The following is a 22,860-nucleotide window of genomic DNA, read 5'->3' as shown; positions in this document are numbered from 1 at the left end:
AACACAAACAATTATATGTTTTTGCATTGTTGTGAAGTATTTTGATAATTCTGTATGCCATTTTAAAAATTTGTATAAGGTAACATGGAACTGAACTATCTAAATAAATAAGCGGTATTCATAGTTGGCTTTACTGCTCCTCTTCCTGAAGAATCATTTGGAGATGCACATTTGTGTGAAAGGCACTAAATATCTTCTAGCAGAATGACTGCAAATATTAGATTTATGTCTGGATATGCCTGCTGGAAACTCAAATAAAAAGCAGTCTCAAGACCAGGGGTGGGAATTGTGCTACTTCCTGATGATGGTGACTGTAACTCCCAGCTTTGTTCACCTATGGCTAGGCTGCTAGCAGTTGTAGTTCAGCAACATCTGGAGGGCTGCATGATTCCCATCCCTGCTCTAGACAAAGTCACACAGTGTGTACAAATAAAGGTAATGAAAGATTTGAGTCATCTTACCTGCTCAGCTGTTTCCACCTTTGGAAAAAATCTTGAGAGGCCATTTCAGTAGGCTGAAAAAACTTGTTCAGTGTGATGGGCAGCTTCACAGAGATGTTTTGCAATGTTCCTCCATATCTGGAAATGACAAGTAAGTTATTTAAAAGAAAGGCATTTTGGCCATTACCAGATAGCATCTCTCTCTGTTTTTTTTAAATCTATCTAGACAGAAGTATTACTGAATCAGAACCCATTCGAAGTCTGAAAGTTATAGTCCCCCTTCCTTTTTGCTTTCACTTCCCCAGAAAGATAACCCTGTTTAAATGCAAACACATACAGTACAGTATCAAATTAAGAGTGGTACCTGAACTGAATATTTAGGACTGGTGCTTCCATGAAGTCTGATATGCATTCGATGTTTACTATCTGCTGAACTTGAGCACCTCCCTCCACAGTGGGATCAACTGGTTTTGTTTGCAGATTCAGGCGTGACAGGTTAAAGAAACAAGCTTTTTCAGCAGGTTGCATAGTGGTATATGTTTTAGTCTGCTTATATAATGGAAGTAAGTATAGCTTATAGAAGAAGAAATTAGAAGCAAGATTAATGGTAGAGTTGTGTAAACAGAGACTGACAGGGCCATGGAGGTAGTGTTTAAATCTTCCCTGTATCTCCTACGACCCTGCCAAAAAGTATAATGGCCTTCCCCCATCAGAGCTGCTCTTTCTTTTTGTGGGGGACCATTTTTCATAAGAAGCATAGGGGGAAAGGTTAAATACTACCTCTGCTGCCCTGTTGGTCCCAATCCTCCTCAGGCTTCCTTATGGCTATATGTATTGGAAAAATGCATCCTGCTTGTGTGTATGCAATTAATTCCATATTTAGATTTGCCTTGACATAATTTAACATATGTGCTTGTCAGCTGCTCTCAAAGTATTTTCTCAACACACACATGGCAGAATATTTCAAGTGATCCATGATATCAGTGGGGCAAGAGGTTTCTTATATTGTTATAATATTGTTCTTATATTGTTATATTCCAATTGCTAATCTCAGGCAGAGTAGAATCAATGGAAACATTATAGGTGAATATTTCTGTTTGTTCCATTGACTCAGCAGATTCAAGATGAAACTAACAATTGCATCTAGGTCTACATATCCATAGACAATTTCAAATATAATTTTTCCAATTTGGCTAAAATTCATACATCTCTAACCTAGCAATTGCAAAGGGAAAACATCAGTAGGGAGGCTATGACTTGAAGAATAAATAATTTTTTCTTTTTCAAGATCTAACTCAAGGACTACTATCTGTATAATAGATACCCAACAAAGAGGGGAAACAGACCTTCTGCAGGCCAAACACAGGACCCCTCCCCCCAAAAAAGATGTGTGTCTTCTTTTCACTGTGAATACTGATGCACATCTCTCTTCACTGTGTTCACTCCAGACACATAAAGAACACCTTGACCCAAGAACTTCCCATTTCTTCTTCTTTCCCAATGTCCTTGTAAGTTTATTTTCATACTCAAGAATAATATATATATCTCTTATTAGGAAAGTTAAGCAGCAAAAGGATATTTGATTGGAGATCATCTGAACAGACCAGAGTGGAAGTAAAATTTATGAACTGTGTTGATGTTTTGTTACCATAAAATATGAACATCCGACCTGGAAAAAAAGAGACAATAATTTTATCAAGTGACTCAAGTTACTACCACAGCCCCCTCATAAAGGGCGGGGCATTAATTTTTACACAAGTGTATCATTTACTAAATTATATATTTAACATGTGCCAGAAATAAATTCAAGAAACAGTGGAAACCACAGAAATATTAACACTAATGGAAACTATGGTGCTGTGTGGCTTCAAATCATTTCTGACTTATGGCAATCCTAAGGCAAACCTATCATAGGGCTTTCTTGGTAATATTTGTTCAGAGGGGGTCTTAACTCAGCCTTCCTGTGAGACCAAGAGAGAATGACTGGCCAAGGTAATCAAGTGCATTTCCATGACCAACCCCTGGTCTCCAGAGTTGTAGTTCAATGCTCAAACCAATATACCACTATACCATTAGTGAATTATCCTGAGAAAAAGGGGTCAAAGTTAACAATTTTATTAGATTATATTTTGCTTTTTTGCTTTTGCTTTTTCCTGCAAAAAGGAAATAAGGCAAAACTAATCTTCCTAGTCTGAGTTAAACATTTCTGTGTGCATTTTGTCTCTTTATGGCGGGTTACAGACTGCCGCTTTGAGGCGGTCTGCCGCCGCCGCCGCTTGCTCCGCGCGAGAGCCGCAGCAGCCACACCACGCGGCTCCTGCGCGGAGCAAAAAAGAAGCTCCAAAATGGAGCTTCTTTTCGCGGCGCACTGATGACGTCACGAAGCGCCAAGGGCGCATTCGTGATGTCATTAGCGCCGCGCGACGTTCGGACGCTCAGCGTCCGATACGTCAATATGGCGCCGGCCATGTAGAAGGGCCGGCGCCATATTGTACGTACAGAGTCCGTATTAGACCCAGGGATGTCTAGAAGAGACGCCCCTTTTTTAAAATGGGACGTCCTGCGGATGTCCCAAGTGCCGGGTGTGTAACTGGCCTATGTCTTCAGTGGTATTTGTTTCAAGGAAGAAGTGGAATAATTTGTCCCTCTTGGTTCTTTGTGAGCTTAGTCATGTGCATGCTAATGTAACATATACATACAACATGACCAATTCGGATTAGCAAGTTAGCTCCCTTGGAGTTGAAAACCAACAGGAGGGCTAATGGCAGAAAGCTGGCATGAAAGCCTCAGCAGGGAAAATGGGAGCAATAGCTGGGTTCCAGCAGGGCCTGCAACTCTAAAAACAAAACAAAAACTTAACAACCCCTCCCTCAAATCCCCTGCCAAGAGGAGCATCAGTTCTGTCAAGTATGGAACACATCCTTTAGAATTCCACCTTCCTCAGTGATCAAAGCCTCCCACTCCAAACTCTACTTACAAACAAGCCTAAGGAAATTAATAGTAGAACACGGGTTATTACAGCCTGTGTTGGTCTTACCCAAGTTCTGTCGAAACTCAGATTTCAGACCAATCTGTAGTAACTGATTCTCAAACAAGACTCCATTATTTTTGCAAATGAACCTAGAGAGAAAGGAGTAGCCATACTAAAGAAATTATGTTTACACACATTATATTTTGTTATTAAACTCCTCAATGCTACCTCAGGCTAAAGGAAGGCATACAGACACACATAAACCCAGGAATACTGGAATGGATCAATACAAAGAAAGAACCAAGACAGACTACAGATGTAGGCCAGATGGTCCTTAAAATACAGGCTTTTTTTTCTTAACTATTCAAAGTTGCCTTAGTAATGTAAAGCTAGAAAAATATGACACAACACATCTTACATGCATCTTCTGAGGGTTGGGCAGCTGGTTTATTTTTCAAAGCAGCAGTTGATTAGAAAAGGACTGATGATGACTATTAAGTATGCAAGACATGATAAAGTATTTCCCAATATTTATTAACCACATCTGAGTGACATGTCACTTGTTTAAGATGAAATATTGTTATCCTTGAGTATTTACCCTATTGGCACATTGGGACTCACACTGTGATTACTGTGCTTAAGAACTATTTCACACTATTTTAATGACATCTACCAAAAGACATATTTAGAAGACAGAGTGCAGTGCAGTTCATATTGTGATCGTCTAGAGCAAGATGCAGAAATATCTGAACATCCAAATATAGGTAAACTAAATATGGTTAATACTAAATGTGACAATCAGTATGAATTAGAAGTCAGAATACTGACTGTGGCCAAAACAGACAGCTTCAATTTCCCATCTCTGGGGGGGAAATGCATGGTGGCCTAGCTCACACAACTCTTCTGAGAGCAAACAGTATATACTACTTATTTTAATTTGCTATATAAATAACAGTTGATAGGGATAATTAAGTGACCAGATATATTTTTAGTTCTTGGTTACTATTTTTCTTGGGAAAAGGCATATAACAGAATGCCTTGTAAAAACCAAGGTCACATAGTAGCTTCTACCAAACATCCATCAACAATGCAACATTTCTGAAAGAGGCAGACCACAATTCCAGAATACTGCATAACCATTTTAACATAATGGATTCTCACACACATTTACATCATCTGGTTTCTTAAAAGCTTGGTTGGGTGAAGTGAAAACAGCACTGAAAATAACTGCATTTGGATGTCTTCATATTTGTATGCAGTCAAGTGATATATAGGCCAGTGTGAATTAGCATTCAGTTTTGAGAGCAGCAATATCTAAACACTGAAAACTTGCATTCTATGATGACTGAACTCAGCAGTGAATTTCAAAATGGCCACTAGTTCCATAGTAATCTGTGTAAGCATCAACCCCTTGAAATCCATGAGTCCATTCCAATGGATTCCACTGACTTCCTCTTCCTCCTCTTACAAAACCTTCCATGTAGCCTTCACAAATAAGCATATCTTAGAAGCAATTTCCATCATCTTCAACCACATTGTAAACACTGGTTTGCTCCTCAGTTATTTTTCCATCTTTTAGTTACACACATTGGCTTTCCTGAATGAAAGTATCCAACATATGGTCAGTTGTTTAGTGTAGACTACTGTATGTCATGCCTGCTCTGATACAGATACTGTTTACTCTGACCTTATAAATCATTTGAGATGCTGTGAGGTTTTTTTAAAAAGGAAAAGCTGTAGCAGCTGCTGACTCCTGCAAGGTTTTAGTATTGCTTACTTGTGAAAAGGTTCATCAGCATCATGCACAGCATCAACTGGCTCCTCAGAAACTACCTGCTCACTTGAAACCAGGTCAGGACTAAATGTAAGCAGCAGAAGGAAAGAAGGAAGCAGCACAGAGAGAGAGTGAGTAAGGAGTTGTTAGCAGAAAATCTAGGGGTAAAACCCCTCCTCTTATTCAATTAAACAAAGACTTTTCAGATGTAAATTATGAGAAAATATATGCAGAACTTATTTTTCATCTCCCACCCACCACCATTCACAATACCCTCCCAAAATTCAGAAAACAAAGAAGTTGAGGTCACAGTTGTGAGAGATCTCCTTTCATGATTTCAATTCCTTGTTGGTGGATTTTGGATATAGGTGTTATGTACTTGTATTAAATAGGCCAGTTCTTTAAGGTTCACATATTGTGAGTGTGTTTCAACACTACAGTATTTAACTGAATCATGGCTAAAGTTTTAAATGGATATGGCTGTCTTTCAAATATTTATACTTACCTTGAGTATATAATTCAAAGAAATGTTTCATTTTAAAAAACTTTACATGCACCTATAATAAAAGTGCAAGTCTGTAAATAAATTAAGTAATATTCTACAAAACCTCCCAGTTCCTCAGGAAACATCACAGAAAGGGGATGCCATTACTTAGTAAAAAGAAGGGAATGGCATGTTGTGTTTAGTATGAAAAGCTAAACAGGATTTCCCTTGGCTATTTTTCTAAGAAAGCTTGGTTCTGACCAAGAGTTTGAGATCTAGCTTCCATAGCTCTTCCATGTATCTGGCACCTTCAAATAATAACATCTGTATGTCAGTCAATTGGATAAGCTGCACACTAATACCTTAAAAACTAATAAGTTTTTTAAAAATAAAATGAAGCCTAAAAGACAAGTAACATGGGGAAAAAAGATAAGAAGCCTTGTGGCCTTTCATCACATATAAGCGATGAGGATAACCATCATATTTGTTTATATCCCACTTTTTAAACACAAAACTGGGACTCAAAGCAATTTAAAAGAACAATGCAATTAAAAACATACAAAAAGTGAACATTAAAATAGAATTAAACTATTTACAGTAATTTTCTGTTATAAAAACCTGTCTGAATAAAAAGGTTTAAGTCTTGAAGGACAGCAAGGAGGGGAAAGGGCAGTCCAGAGTAGGCCCTCTATTGCATCCATACCAACTCTGCTTGTGATGGTGGTGGGATTGAGAGATGAGCCTCTCCTGATGGTCTCAGAGCCCGGGCCGGCTAATACAGGCAGATAGCCAGTCTGCCAGACAGTCTGGACCTGAGTCATACTGGTCTTATAGGTCATAACCAGCACTTTGGTGTAATATTATCTCTATAACCTGCCCCAGTTAACAATCTTGTTGCACCTCTTTGGACCAGCTGAAGTTTCTGAACACTCTTTGAAGGCAGCCTCAAGTAGAGTGGATTACAGTAAGTCCAATCGAGATGTAGATAAGGCATGTACCATTGTGGCCAGACCTGACATCTCAAGAAATGGGCAGAGTTGGCACACAATCTTTAAATGCACAAAAGTTCTCCTGGGCACTACAGAAATCTGAGCATTTGGATTCAAAGCTGAGTCCAGTATTACCTCCAAATTGCAGGGCAGTTTAACTCCATCTAACACATTTATTCCCTGGTCTGTTTTATTACTAACCAAGAGCACCTCTGTCTTGTCTGGATTAAGTTTCAATTTGTTTGTCCTCATTCATTCCACTACTCATTACAGACACTGGCCTAGGACTAGGACAGCCTCCTTGGAATCGGGTGAAGAGTAGTAGAGTTTGGTGACATTTCCATACTCCAAAACTCCAAATGACCTCTCCCAGCAGTTTCATGTATGTGTTAAATAGCATTGGGGGAGGGGGGGGCAAAACAAAGCACTGAGAGTCAACAGCCAGACAATCCAACAGGAGTTACCCAGCACTACCATTGGATTTGCTGCTCCATGAATGAAGGGAGCCACTGTAAAACAATGTCTCCAAGTCTCATCCCAGTGAGGTGGCCCACAAGGATACTATGATTGATGGGGTTAAGCCACTGAGAGCTCCAGCAGAACCAACAAGGACACACTCCCACTTGTCCAGTTCCCTAGGTAGGTCATCCACCAAGATGATCAAAGCTGATTGTATCTCATAGCAAGGCCTAAAACCAGACTGAGATGGATCTACTGATAATCCATTTCACCTAGAAATCTCTAGTGCTGGGATGCCATCACATGGTCCAATACCTCGCACAAAAATGGTAAGTTGGACACTGGCCTATAATTATCCATTACAGAGGGATTCAGGAAAGGGCTTTTCAACAAAGGTCTCACAAATACTTCCTTTAGGCAAATTGGAACTCTGTTTTGCTGTAAGGAGGCACTGACTACTTCCTTCATCCATTCAGCAAGTCCCCCTCTGGCCTGTTTGGAAGGTCATGAAGGGAAACAGTCTAACACACATGTAGTGGCTCTCACCATACAAAGGATCCTATCCTCAGACTGCTCAAATTAAAAAGTATTCAATAACACTGGGCAAGCAGGAGCTAAGGCTACATCCACTGGAACTGTATCAACATCAGCATCCAAACTGGAGTGGATCTAAGTGATTTATTCTACAAAGTCTTATGGAAATTTTTTTTGCAGTGGGCTGTAGCATGATTGAGTGTTTATGTGTTCATCAATGCTAGAATGTCTTTCTCACCTTGCTAAGCTACCATTTATTAAGCAACCATTGTTAAGACCATCATCAATTGTTGTTCCTTTTCTATTTCTTTTCTATTTCTGTTTCTCCACATCCCAACCATGTGCATGAGTATCTTCTACTCAGGTAACACTCCATATTATTAGTTTCATTTTTGTACATAAACTTTCGTAAGGCCAAGGTAGTCAACTAAATGCCTGGTGATACAGGTTGGGCCCTCCAGGCTATTTCATCTGTTTTATAGACCTATATGACAGACTCAGTTGCAGTTTCAGTCACAGAGAGAAATGTCTTCTTTGTTTAAGGAAGATTGCTGCTGCTGGATGCCTTCAAGACGTTTCTGATTTATGGCGACCCTAAGGATTTTCTTGGCAAGTTACTACAGAGGACATTTGCCACTGGCATCCTCTGAGGCTGACAGTGTTACTTGTCCAAGGTGGGTTTTCATGACCAACGCAGGAGTTGAACACTGGTCTCCAGAATCATAGTCCAATGCTCAAACTGTGATGCCAAACTGGCTCCTCATATAAGGAAGATACTCCACATCCCTGATGCAGAATTTCATATATGACATGAATGTAATACATAAAATAACAATAGGTATATGGAGTTATGGTTGAATGCACATACTCTTTAATTAGGAAGCTAGAGCCACAGCCAGATGGTACTGTCCTTATTATGCAGGACTGGCAAATGACATTCTAGTGCCCAGACTACTATGGAGGCCTCTTTCAAAAAACAGTGAGAGACCAGTCCTGCTATAGGGAACAGTCAACTAAATGACATTTAAAATGACACTTTTTGCTCCTTCAGTGAAATGTGCAGAAATTATACCAGGTAGTGGCTAAGAAAAGGGGGATGATGGAAGGGATGAAGACACAATTGCCCCAAATATAACTTATAAGGAGCCCTGGTGGCGCAGTGGTTAAATGCCTGTACTGCAGCCATTCACTCAAAACCACAAGGTTGCGAGTTCAAGACCAGCAAAAGGGCCCAAGCTCGACTCAGGCTTGCATCCTTCCGAGGTCGCTAAAATGAGTACCCAGACTGTTGGGGGCAAATTAGCTTACTTGCTAATTAGTTTACTTGCTGTTCACTATGATCTTTGGCATAATGGTATATAAATAAAACAAATTATATATTATGATTTTATTTAGTATATTTAGACGTCCTGGTGTACCTTGCGAAGTTGTCTTCGGAACTAGGAGCAAGAGATGCAGGAGTTGCAGAAGTATCTGAAAACACATCAACCAACAAGCTACCACTAGATGTTGGGGGTGGAACTGAATTTGTAACTGGAGCTGCACCGAGACCTAAAAGGTCTGCTGAAGGAGATGGAGTTGACTGTAGAACACACAAAAACATCAATATTATAATGTGAAGTCAAAGGCTTTCATGGCCAGCACCCATAGTATTTTGTGGATTTTTCAGACTATGTGGCCATGTTCTAGGCAAAACGTTAAGAATAAACTCTTCTAGAACATGGCCACATAGTCCAGAAAAAAAACCCTATAAATATTTTACAACGTTAATAAGATGCAAACCAAGCAAAGTCCCTGTGCAAGTATAAATTCATTCACTAGAACAGCATGTGTTTGGCACCTTGGTTTTTGAAATGATATTAACATTCCAACCTAAAACTGGCTTCTAAAAATGCTTGCAAACTACTGAAAGTAGTCAATTATGATACAGTCTAGTTCAAGACAACACAAGAAACACAAACAGCAGAGAAAAATAAAACTACAGAGAAGCAATTATTGCAGAGAGCAGTCTGAAGATGGAAATACTGTTGAAATGGCTGATCATATGTCACTTCAATTCCATGTAAAATCCACAATGTGGAAGACTGTAGATAGTGTGTGCGTCTGTATGCATGCACATTCATCTGTAGCAAGTGTAATTGTAAAAATAACCAACATCCATTAAAAAATTACTTTAAATCTAAAATAAGAAATTTTCTTAAAGAAAACCGACTTTATAGTGAAAATTAAGAATGCTGAAAGCTTACATTTTCCTTAATGAACCTCCCTCCAAGCATTTTATAAATATAAACCCTATCAAATAAACATGTTCATGCAAACATAGCAGGGAAAAATAAGAAAGTTATTACAGAAATCTCTTCTAAACAATACAAAGCAATGTGAAGACCTAATGTAAAATAGTTGTCAAAACAGACATTACTTAATCTTAATTTTTTTACACATATATATATACACACACACACACACACACACACACATATATCACATGTCAGGCATAAACATGATCCCACAAGAGATTTACAAAAATACTGAAACAAACTGATATTTGAGAGGGGGGCATATTTAAAAATCGAAGCAGCCACTCTCCGCACACCACAAACCAAGTTATTGGAAGATGAACAGGTTGCTCACCTGTAACTGTGTTTCTTCGAGTGGTCATCTGCGAATTCACACAAATGGGTTTATTCTGCGCCTGCGCAGCAATCCTCGGAAACTTGTAGAATCTCCAGGCAGAAAGTAATGTATCTTTCTGCAACTTTTTAGCGGTAGCCCCGCCCACCCATATATAAGGCCCCTGGTGGCCCGCTCCTCTTCAGTTCCGAATGAGCCGCTAATCAGCGTGGCAACAAGCGTTGTCAAATGAGCAGACACTGAGGGGATGGATGGGCGGGTTTGTGTGAATTCGCAGATGACCACTCGAAGAAACACAGTTACAGGTGAGCAAGCAGTTCTTCTTCTTCGTGGTCTCTGCGAATCACACAAATGGGTTTAGACTAGCGAGCTGTAGTCAGTGGAGGAGGGAGTGTCAATAACAACAAATGACATAATCAATAAAGTATGTAAACCAAACAACTGTGTTATTTATTAACAGTGTAACAGGTTTAGTGCATGGCAGAGAGTAACACTGCCCTCCCAAAGGCTGCATCATGCCTGGCCCTTGAGTCCATCCTGTAATGTCTAATGAATGTCAGTGGCTGGGACCAGACAGCTGCCTTGCACACATCCTCGAGGGGAATCCCCGTCAAAAAGGCTGAGGATGCAGCTACCGCCCTAGTTGCATGGGCTCTAACTCGACCTGGTGGAGGCTTTCCAGCCAGTTCGTAGCAGAGGTGGATGGTGCTGGCCACCCACTTGGAGAACCTCTGTGGTGACACCGGCAGCCCCTTCTTGGCTTCGGAGTAGCACACAAAAAGTCTCTCCGAACGCCTGGAAGCAGATGTCCTGTCCAGATAGAACGCCAGCGCCCTGCGGACATCCAGGGCATGGAGCTGACGCTCAGAGTCTGTGGTCGGATTAGGAGCCAGAGTCGGTAAAACAATGTCCTGGTTGATGTGAAAGGCAGACACCACCTTTGGCAAGAAAGTGATGTCCGTACGGAGCACCACCTTGTCCTTATGGAAACGGAGGAAGGGTTGGTCCACCCTCAGGACACACAGTTCACCAGCCCGGCGGGCTGATGTGATAGCTACCAGGAAGGCTGTTTTCCAAGTCAGGTGTCTCAGGTCCGTGGTAGCTAAGGGCTCAAACCGTTTAGACACCAGCTGTGCCAGGACGGTGTCTAGACTCCACTGAGGTGAAGGATCTGCAACCGGTGGATGCAGATTGTTGAATCCCTTAAGGAACCTCTTTATGAGAGGGTCCCCAAACAGAGAAAGTTTGCCTCAGAACAAATAATGGGACGAGATGGCAGAAAGGTAACACTTGATAGAACTCAAGGAGAGACCCGATTCTGCCAGTGACATAAGAAAGTCCAGGACGACTGGGATGGAGACACGGGATGGTGGAATGTCCTTTGTCTGTAGGAAGGCAAGGAACTTATCCCATTTGTAGGCATAGGACCTTTGTGTAGATGGTCTCTGTGCTGCTTTGATGATATCCCGAACACCGGATGGAAGCGTGTTCAGGACCGAATCCTCCATGCCACCAATGGGAGAGACTGCATCTCGGGATGGTGGACTTGCCCGTCGTGTAGCGAAAGCAGGTCGGGCCGGTGTTCCAATCGGAGATGGTCCTGTGCTCGCTGTAGGAGAGGGGCGAACCACGGCTGTCTGGGCCACCACGGAGTTATCAAAATTGTGTCTGTGTGGTCTGACAACATCTTCGAGATCACCCGTGTGATCAGAGGAAATGGAGGAAAGGCATACAGGAGGCCTTGAGTCCACTTGATTTGGAAGGCATCCCCTTCCGACCCGGGCTCTCCGTACCGTGAGCAAAACCTTGGTACGTGGGAGTTTAGCCGGGAGGCAAACAAGTCCAAGAGACGGGGTCCCCAGCGATCGAAAAGTTGGGTCACCACTTCTGGATGCAGCCTCCATTCGTGGCAAGTGGAAGATGACCTGCTGAGTTGATCTGCAAGGTCGTTCTGGTCGCCTGGCAGATGGATGCACTGCAGTAGGATCTTGTGCTGTATGCACCACTCCCAGATACGGATGGTGACTGCCAACAAGGTCCTCGACTTTGTACCCCCTTGCTTGTTGAGGTAGTACATGACCGTGGTGTTGTCGGTGAGAAGAAGCACCACCTTGTCTGCGAGGACCGTCTGGAAGGCTCTGAGTGCCTTTTCCACAGCCAGCATCTCTAAGACGTTGATGTGGAGAGTGGCTTCCGCCGGTGACCACTTGTCCTTTATTGTGAGGTCCAGAGTGTGGGCGCCCCATCCCTGCAGGGAGGCGTCCGTAGTCAGAGAGAGGTCCGATTGCGGGGGTAAGAATGACATTCCCCCGCAGACGTTGTCGGGCTGGAGCCACCATCGAAGGGACTTCTGTACGGTCCTCGGGATGGTGAGCAGTTTGGTAGGCGTGTCTCGGACAGGGTCGAACACGGATAGGAACCATGATTGCAGGGGCCTGAGCCTTAGTCTGGCCCACGGTGTGACGAAGGTGGTAGAGGCCAGGTGTCCCATGGCAACTTGTACCACACGGGCCTGCAGACGTCTCTGACGCAGGCACGGCTGCAGTGACGAGCGGAGGGCCTGAAACCTTGCCTCTGGAAGGTATGCCTTCATTGACACAGAGTCCAGTGTGGTTCCAATGAAGTCGATGCGTTTGGTGGGAATCAGGTTGGACTTGTCGAAGTTGACCTGTAGTCCCAATGCTTGAAGGAGCGACAGGGTAGACTTGAGGTGTTCGAGCAATGTGTCTTTGGAGGACGCTGCGAAGAGCCAGTCGTCTAAGTATGGGAAGACCGTGATTCCCTTTTGACGCAGGTATGCCACCACGGGTGCCATGCACTTGGTGAAGACTCTTGGCGCTGTGGAAAGGCCGAAGGGAAGGACCTTGTACTGGTATGCCTGGAGCCCGACGGCAAAGGCGAGGAACCTGCGGTGGTCGTGCCGGATCCCTATGTGAAAGTAGGCATCTTTTAAGTCTAGAGTCACGAACCAGTGGCCTTCCTGTAGGAGTGGTAAGATAGAAGCAAGGGTTACCATCCTAAATTTCTTGCAAACAATAAAGGTATTGAGGGCTCGAAGATCCATTATGGGTCTAAGGCCAGAGTCTTTCTTCGGTACGGTGAAGTACCTGGAAAAGAAGCAGCGCTTGAACTCACAGGGGGACACGGGTTCAATAGCGCCTTTGTCTAGAAGAGTGTGCACTTCGTCAAGAAGGGTGTCCGAGGGGACAGTTGAAATAAAGGCTCCAGTTGGTGGGAGCTCAGAGAACTCTAGGGCATAGCCCCTATGGACGATGTTAAGTGCCCAAGAGTCCGTAGTAATGGCGGCCCAGGTGTTAAAGAAGGGGCTCAATCTGTTGGGGGTGACGAGGTGCGCGGGGACACATCAGAATCTTTTCTTTCCTCTGCCATCTTTCTTCCTGTAACCCTGCTGGAATGTGGGTTGGGAAGACTGGCGCTTGTCAGCTGGTAAGGCAGGCGACCGAGAGGACCGGCCTTGAGGCTGAGTGTCATGATGATAGGGACGATCTTGGGGCTGGAAGCGGTACTGGCCACCTGGCTGCCAAGGGCGCTGACTAGGGTACCTCTGGCGTGAGGCCTTGGGTGCAGTGGATGACATACCGTGCTTTCTGGCCACGGTCTTCATCCTATAACGGAAGCTGAGCTTCTCGTCTGTGTCGCGGTGGAACAAGCCCGAGTTGTCGAAGGGCATGTCCTCTATCGCTGCCTTGGCTTGCGGGGTGAGATCCGAAGATCGCAGCCATGCGTAGCGCAGGAGGGCTATGGAGCCAGAAAGGATCTTCGACGCACAGTCCGTCGAGTGTCTGGCGGAGATGATCTGCTGTCCGCCTATCAGGTGGATCTCATTCCTGAGTGCGGACATCATGCGCCTTCTGTCATCTGGCAGGTCGGTGATAGTAGGGTCCATCTTTTCCACGAGGTACTGTACGTAAGCTCCCATACAGGCCGCGTAGTTGGCCACCTTTAAATCCAGGGCCGCTGAGGCATAAAACTTCTTGGCCAATCCGTCCAGCTTTTTACTGTCCTTGTCAATCAGAGAAGACGAGGACTTTGGAGCAAAGGTGGACTGGGCTCCTTCCACTATCGCAGAGTTCAGCTTAGGGTGGTTGGAGAGCCAAGATGGAGCAGAAGGAGTGACCCGATAGAGGTTCTCGATCCTGCGGGACGTGGACGGGATGGTGGCTGGTGCGTCCCATGAATGCTTAGCAATCTTCTCCAATGACGGTAGATATGCTAAGGCCGGTGGAGCTGGTGCGGAACCGTGGATCCTCCTTTCCACAGGATCAAGGGCATCATCCTCTGGATGGGCTACTTCTAGCTTCAGGGCATCTGCCATCCGGATAACCCTATCAGCGAAAGACCTAACGTCGTCCGTGGGCGATGGGACTGCCGGTCCCTCTGGGACAAACGGAGCATCATCTTCCTCAGAGAGTGGAGATGCTGAGCGCGGGGACCTAGACCTGGACCTTGAGGGTGATCTGCTATGCCTTCTGGGTGAAGGGTCGGTGGCGCCCAAATCGTCCAGTCCGTGGAAAGCACCAGTCTGGTGATGGTCCCGTGAGTGGCCCCATATGTTACGTCGCAAGCGGGACGGGTCCACGGGGATTAGGTACTGACCTGTACGATGGTCAAATACCTATGTCCGGGATTGCTGCCAGCAATCTCTGACTTATGCTGATAACCAATGCCTGCAACCAACACGTGTAGGCAAAACAAACCTTGTGGAGAAGCAGTCAAAGAGCAAGCCGTGGAAACAAGCCGGTGTCGGGGTTGCAGAAAGTCAAGCGTGCCGAAAGACGAGCCGAAGTCAGGAAGCCAGAAAGCAGCGTGGTCAAAACAGTCCGAGGTCACAATAGCCAAGAGATAACAAAGGTCCGGTCCGAGGTCAAGGTAGCAAGGAAGTAAGGTAACAAGATGTCTGGAGCTAGAGCGACAGCAATCACACCAAGGGCTCATGCAATAAACTCTAGCAACAAACTCAAGCCTCTCTTCCACTTAAATCAGGGAAGCTCTCCCTCGAGCCATCTGAGGCTGGTTTGCTAACTGTCTTTCTGCAATCCTCCTGGATCTGCGCCTGCAAGCACTCTCGGCCCTTCTCTCCTGATAAGAAGGTACTTGCAGGCATGCCTCGTCTCCTGAATCACCACTAGGCTGTGGCACCATAAAAGGCCTTTCCTCAGCACTAGGACCTGGTAGGACCTCCTGCTCTGGGACTGGGGGAGCACAGCTGGGGCCTGGCAGAGCAGAACTAACACCTGGCGTAGCCTCAATCAGCCCTTGCTCTGGAGGAGGCTCATCCTCCTCCTCATCCTCCGAGAGCTCATCTTGGCTGGCCATGACAACCAGGTCCGGGAAGGCGTCGAACAAGTCTTGGTCACGCTCTGTGGAGTTCGGACGGCTTGATCCCAAGGCAGCGTCCGCCTCAGCTCCCAATGCGGCTCGATCCTTCCTTGGGGGGGAGCGAGGACGCTCTCTATGCCGTGGTGGGACTTGTGGCCTTGCCTCAGGGGAAGGAGAGCGGGTTCTGATCCTCTGAGGAGACAAGGGGGCATCAGAGTCATGGAGCTCCCCTTCAGACTCGGAGTCCACGTCCACAATCTGCAGGGCGTCCGCCGGTGCAGACAGATGGCTAGCAAGCAAGATCCTGGGCTCGAGAGGCACCACCCGGGAGACAATCGGTACAGGAGTCGGGGTCTTCGCCGACTCGGTGACCGGAGATGTGGATGGCACCGGCCTCGACTCAGGCGGAGGCAGTGAGACCGTGCTCGGGGGACCCTTGCAACGGCTCTTAGCGGGTGGTGATGACGAGCGAGCCCGCTTCTTGTCCACATGTTTGTCCCCTTTTCTCTTGGGGGCTTTGGGGGCATCCGCATCCCCAGAAGCGCCAGGCTGGCTCAAGACCTTTTCGTAGAGCGCGGCCTTGAGTGTCCAGTCCCTATTTTTGAGGGCCTGGGCAGACATCGCCTTACAGTGGGGGCAGTTGCCCGGAATGTGGGACTCCCCCAGGCAGAGGACACATCTCTCATGGCCATCGGCCCTGGGGATTTTAACCCCGCACTTAGTGCACTGCTTGAATGAGGCCATGGTAACAAGTCTGTTACCGGTCCGTAGGTCAAGCCGTGAGGTCAGAAGAAAGTGAAGCCGATTAGTGAGAGTCCAAAGAATGGTCAAGTGAAAGTCCGAAGGTCAAGCCGAGATTCCAATAAGAAGATAAGCAGTAACGCTAGCGAAGTTCCCTGAGCTGCTTAGCGCGGCGGAATGAAGGAACTGAAGAGGAGCGGGCCACCAGGGGCCTTATATATGGGTGGGCGGGGCTACCGCCAAAAAGTTGCAGAAAGATACATTACTTTCTGCCTGGAGATTCTAGAAGTTTCCGAGGATTGCTGCGCAGGCGCAGAATAAACCCATTTGTGTGATTCGCAGAGACCACGAAGAAGAAAGCGAAGGTTTTGAAAACAAATTATCTTTTGGTGTATATATACCGGAACATAAACACTAGAATCTAGTATGGCTTAGGTAGCAGAGCAGCTCTGTACGTGGAGCTAAGCTACAAGAAGTCTTTCACCACCCACCAGCCTTACTATAGAGCCACTGCACCCTGCCCCAGTATATTGTGACTAATAGATAGGGGGACTGGAGCCCCTTGAAGAAGGCTATGTTCCCACGGGGGGGGTGGTGGTGGTGGTGGTGGTGGCTACAAATGATGTACAGTAAATCAGGGGGGAGGACTTTGGTCACTCTGGAAGATGAAAGGGAATACCAGTATCTTCAATAACCAAACAGGAGTCATATGCAGGCACAAAGAAGCTTGTTTACACCACCTACAGATGTCAGCCAATGCCACCTTTTACTAGATACCTAGATTGCAAAAAAGAGTTCAGTATGCTGCTCAAAGACACCTACTGCAGTGCTGGCATTCATGATTGTAGCTTCAGTGCTGCCATTCATATCAGAATTTCTCTCCTTTTTTGTCTCTTCTAAATCTGTAACTGTATTGGGGCCTTTTTTCTTCTTGAGCTTGGCCAGAATGGATGACTCCCTCTCTGGAAATGGAGGCATTTCTTCTAGCACTGTTGCCTTACAAGGAAAAAAATCCATATAAGACTAGGGTAGATGCACTTGAGAAAGGAAAGAGGCACACACTGATGTCTTAAAGTGTGGTTTAAACATTTATTTGCTGTGGTCAGAAATACAGTGCTCCCCAAACCACCAGTCAAATGAATGATGACTATCTTTTAAAGCATTAACATTTATTTTATTTTTTGGATGCAAAATTTGTTTATTATTTTTAATTTATATCCCACTGATTTCAAGTTCTCTTATGCATACATACCAAGATATCAGTGCTTGCAATAGTACTGAGCCTCAAGTATTCAACAGCCCTCTGCTGTAGCTCTACATCAGCATTTTTTAGCTGACTGTCACTGCGTAGTACATCTTGAATGGTAGTTTTTATCTCAGGAAACAAATTAACAAATTTGATGTAAGTTGACAGAAGCAGTGCCCTCGTTGGGACACTGCACAGATGAAACTTAGAGTGCAGCAGGTTGAACTGGATCAGAGGACTGAAGGAAGAAGGGGAAAAAGCACAAAGCAAATTCAGTTATTTGATGGATGGTAAATCAAAACAGGAGTTAAAATCTCAAGTTTTAAGTTCTGAAAAAATGAAAGTTTTGCTGCCATGGGCCTTAGGATTCTGTATTCTATAGGATTTCATATTAATTTTGATACAGGAATGGATAATTTAAGGTCTGCCTGTGTAATCAAGGTCTGTCCTTCCATGTGACCTTCTGCCTTTTTTTGTTTTTGTCTGCTATACTAACAAATTCTGCCTTAACTAAGTCAGCCAAGGGTTAGATTATAAAAAGACCGGTTCAAAGCTCCACTCCACTGCAGAGAAACAGAACTAATGATGGCAGTAATTACATTTGAAAATCAAGTAATTGATGGCAGTAAATACATCTGAAAATCAAGAATTGTAAGCATACATGTATATATTATATGTGTCAGACTTGAGTGTAAGATGTATGGAGTGAATTCTTGTGGAACTATTTGTAAATGTGCATGCTGAGTACATTTTGGCCTGTTACAAACGGGCAGGAAAGTACGCGCAGAGCGCGTACTAGGGTTAGAAAGAGGCAGTATTTCCATACACCCCTAACCCTAGTGCGTGCTCCACGCGCACAAAATGGCGATGGCCGTTCCACACGGCCGCCGCCATGAGGATGTCACGACTGTGCCGCCTCTATACAGGGCAGCGTGGACACGACGTCCTTGCTCCGCACCAGGGAGCTTAGTGTGCCCTTAGTGCGGAGCAGGAAGGAGCTCCGTTTTGGAGCTCCTTCCTGGTTTGGTCCGCTGGGCGCAGCCTTCACACGACTGTGCCCAGCGGACCAAAGGAGAAAGGGGCCAAGTGGCCCTTTTCTCCTCCTCCCCGCCGCCGCGGGGTGTCCTTGGCGCTTTAAGTCCCAAGGACACCCCTTTCCAGGCTGCAGGGAAGGGGCCTTTTGCCGCTTCCCCGCAGCCTGGAAAGCGGTGGATCGGGGCCTCAGTGGCTGCCGCTCTAGACGCTGAGGCTCCGATACCCCAGGGAAAGGGGCGGGTGCAGCCCGCCCCAAACAGGCGGTCTGTAACCCGCCATTGTACCAGCCAATTGCTCATCCTTTTTAAAGAGTATGCTCTTACCTAGATCTTGGATCCCCAGCAATCAGATTTCCAAATTCTCCCAAGATGTAGCCACCCACTTTTACTAAGTTCTCATGGCATGCTGGTGCTTGAAGAGCCTGTTGAAGGAAACATTTGGAATCCATTAAAAGAGTTGCTAGATTAAAATGTGCATACACAAAAATGTAGTACTGATGAAAAAGTGTGGCATTTCATTTCTGACAGTATTCTCTCAGAAAGCTCAGGAAAGTTTTGCTTTCATCCCTTATGATAGTAAAAATAAAAATTGTGAACAGGATACAATGGCACTGTGCATGTATGTGCCTTCAAGTCACCTGTTCACTTATGGCAACCTCATGAATTTCATTAGGTTTTCTTAAACAAGGAATACTCAGAGGTGGGTTTACAAGTTCCTTTTTCTGACAAACAGACTATAGAACCTGGTGTTTGCTGGCAGTTTCTCATCCCAGAGCTGATACTGCTTAGCTTCCAAGGTCAAACAAGAGCAGACAAGATCTAGTGCCTTTAATAAAATAATAAATAAAATAAAAATTTTATTTATATGCCGCCCTTCCTTCGATCAGGGCGGCTCACAACATATTAAAAACAGTCGTACAGGGTTAAAAAGACACACACAACTAAAACAAAACAGCAGTAAAAGCCCCATAGCCCAGCCTCTTGGCCACGAAAAGAGGAGGGAGGCCCACAGGATGTTTATTCGGGGAATGCCTGCTGGAATAGGAAGGTTTTGAGATCCTTCCTAAATTGGGCCAGGGTAGTGGACGAGCGGAGCTCAGCGGGCAGCGCGTTCCAAAGGGCTGGGGCAGCTATGGAAAACGTCCTCCGAGTCGTGGAGACTAATCTAGCCCCAGGCACCTTCAGTAGCTGCTGCCCAGACGTTCTGAGGGTGCGAGGCGGAATGTACGGGGAGAGGCGGTCCTTTAGGTATCCTGGGCCCAAGCCATTTAGGGCTTTATAGGTAATTACCTTTAGGGTATTTAGGCCCTCAAAATGAGACCACCAGTGAAGAAGCGTAGTGTGGTTGAACTCCTTATTTGGGGCTGGCTGTAAGCTTTAATGTTAACTATTTATTATCATTGGGACTAAGTAGTGGTGTGAGTACTGGAGCTTGTTTTCTTGGAACCATGCATTTAGCACATTCATTCAAGGATCTCACCATTTCCTAAAATCTATTAATGGTTCTTTCTCTGTGCTTATGGCTGTGTATGTGTGTAAGACTCCTCCCACCAACACACACACACACACACACACACACACATTCTGTCTCAAAGATTCATAATGCAAAAGAGTAAGATTGTTGTCCATCCGAGTCTTAATGACCTTTGAACATCTTCCAAAACAGTACTTCTAAAATTACTGGTGTAATTCAGAGCACCTTGACCTACATCTGGGCAAGATATTCTCAGAGCTGAAAACAGTTCTGGCTGCCCTACATCACTACCATGTGTACAAATACAGCATAATAAAAATAACATTGCCACCCTGGCAGGATGTATATGGGTTATTCTATGGAATGAATTGTTAGCATTTTGCAAAGGTACCAGGAGCACAAACACTGCAGAACATAAAAAGGTCACTTAATGGAAGTCCTGCTTTTTGCCACCCAATGTGTTTATTGTTTATTTGAAATCTCTATTTTGCATTTTGACCAGAACCCATAATAAATCACTATGTTGAAAAAAATATAAAACATTTCAAAATTAATAATAAAAAATAGATCACAAGTAGAAATTTTGGCTGGGAAAAAGGAAGAAAAATACCATTCAAGGAAAGGATATAGAAGTGAGAGAAAGGCAGTTCTCATGTGCCAGCATGGTGTAGTGGTTTGAGCATTGTACTATGACTCTCGAGATCCGGCTTCAAATCCCCACTCATCCATGGAAACCCACTGGGTGACCTTGGGTAAGTCACACTTTCTCAGGCTCAGAGGAAGGTAAGGACAACCCCCACGAATAAATCTTGCCACAAACAAAAAACAAAAATCCAGTAATAGATTTGTATTAGGGTTGCCATAAATCAGAAATGACTTGAAGACACACAACAACTCTCAAGTAAAATAAACAGCATTATTCAGTATGCTTATTGGCCACTCCTTAGCCTAAGCTCTCAAAAGTGGCTTACAAAAACACACATGCATGCACAATCTGAGTAACAAAACTAACTAGGTTTTGAGGGGCTAATTCATCTTCTTTTCCTGAGCTAAACCTACCACTTTACCCCTCCTTATACTCAGGAAAGAGAAAGATAAAGAGTCTGAGCAATGATTTTCACCCTTCAAAACATCATTCTGCCTACATGATCACAGCACAATGGATTAGTGGGACAGATGGAAGATTAGTTGTTAGTAGCAAAGCAGGCTTATCTCATTGTAGTAGGAGTAACATAATGCATCTAGAAAGCTCCCTCGGAGACAGCAGCCTTATCTCACACCTACAGAATGAGGATCGGTTCCAAGTATATGACTCATGAAATATGACTACTTAATCTTGACAAAAAAGGAAAGGAAAGTGCCATTTGGGTTATGATATGCATGGTGGTGGTGATGCTGGGATCCCATGAGTTGTAAAGACCAAAGACTCTTGTCATAGAAACATTAAGTACAAAAAGAGGGAGAGGTGGCTTCCCAGGATTGCTCTGAAAGGACCACCAGCCATTAGAGATAACACATCCACTAAGAACAGAAGTCATTCAAGTGGACAGATCCTTCCAAATAGCAAAGTCTTGATAGCATGAATTTTTAGTGTACCAGCAGCTCTCATATCCTGGTTATGTGGCAATGCTACTTGTTCAACAAAGCTTGATTTATTTTTACCAAAGCACTCCTTCTGATTACTGGAGGTGTTCTCCAGAGCACAGTAATTCTAAAAATCAATAATAATTTCTTACGTTCAAACTGGAATACTCCTGTCCTTTGACATTCAGATTTTAATAATATTACTTCATTCTTAGTATCTTGAGACACTATAAAAACAGAGCTACTGGTGTAACACTGCAGATCTGATGGCTGATAAAGCACAAGAAACAGCCAGCTGGCACTGCCACATAAATCCATATTTACTCTTCTGCTAACTGCTGCCACTTGGAATGTCACAAAAACACACCAAATATTAACAAGCATATATGACAATGTTCACCCCACCTTTCTACTACACATGCATTCCTCAAGGAAACTCAGAAAGGTTAGAACAACAATATCACAACATAACAGTAATATCAAACAAAAGACAGAAGTAGACACAGCAGATTAATCATTTTCCACCCGGCAAGCTAAAAGTCTGCTGATCTACAGAAAGAATTGATAACTGGAAAAGAAGCAGAGATAGGCCACCCAAACTTCATGGAGCAAGTTGTTCTATGATGTTGATTCGGAGAAAGTCCTCTCAGGTTATAAAATAGCCGCATTTCTACTTATAGCTGGAACACAGAGAAGAGCCATTTTCTGACTAGCACCTTCTGAAACTAATTCCTGTCGAAATACAGAGATCATTGTGAAACTGTTCAAACTAAGGGGAGTCAAGGAGTCAAGAAGGATTCTTTGCATTGACACTATTAAATGCTATTGAGAGGTCAAACATAACCATTAACAATGTTATCTTTTTCTCTAGCTACTACTATGGATAGTCTGATAAGATTGTTGTCCTCCAAACAGGTGGGCTGAAATGAGGGTATGCAAAGTATTTCATCCAAGAACACATAGAGCTGAAATGCCATCAGCTAACGCAGTGGTGGTGAAAACATACATTTCTCCCCCTTCATCATCAACGCCAGAAAATTAATGTGGGTTCTAACCTGTGTCTGTTCGGATTCAGCTTGAATATTTCTCTGTCATCATTTTACTCATTGCTCCTGTTGCTGCACTGCTCATAAGCTCTCTCTTGGAAACCAGCATGGAG

General features: G+C 44.3%; 1 protein-coding gene across 4 annotated transcripts in view; it reads right to left on the bottom strand.

The window, feature by feature from the left end:
- AP2A2 (adaptor related protein complex 2 subunit alpha 2) overlaps positions 1 to 22,860 on the bottom strand; it is an 88,897-nt gene that overhangs the window by 4,724 nt on the left and 61,313 nt on the right. For 2 of the 4 annotated variants that reach the window (XM_042441351.1, XM_042442210.1), the window contains 9 exons: positions 18,968 to 19,065; positions 17,616 to 17,847; positions 17,186 to 17,359; positions 9,070 to 9,233; positions 5,189 to 5,269; positions 3,478 to 3,560; positions 2,020 to 2,109; positions 805 to 928; positions 462 to 578 (listed from right to left, as the gene is read on the bottom strand). In XM_042441351.1, coding sequence (XP_042297285.1) covers positions 462 to 578; positions 805 to 928; positions 2,020 to 2,109; positions 3,478 to 3,560; positions 5,189 to 5,269; positions 9,070 to 9,233; positions 17,186 to 17,359; positions 17,616 to 17,847; positions 18,968 to 19,065 — 1,163 coding nt within the window. The remainder of the gene's footprint in view (positions 1 to 461; positions 579 to 804; positions 929 to 2,019; positions 2,110 to 3,477; positions 3,561 to 5,188; positions 5,270 to 9,069; positions 9,234 to 17,185; positions 17,360 to 17,615; positions 17,848 to 18,967; positions 19,066 to 22,860) is intronic. The other 2 variants (XM_042443023.1, XM_042443822.1) reach the window with 1 other exon arrangement.

This window comes from Sceloporus undulatus, chromosome 1 (genome assembly GCF_019175285.1).
Source record: "Sceloporus undulatus isolate JIND9_A2432 ecotype Alabama chromosome 1, SceUnd_v1.1, whole genome shotgun sequence".
Classification (NCBI taxonomy): Eukaryota; Metazoa; Chordata; class Lepidosauria; order Squamata; family Phrynosomatidae; genus Sceloporus; species Sceloporus undulatus.
Note: the sequence above shows the minus strand (reverse complement) of the source record. Positions and strands in the feature narration are given on the sequence as shown.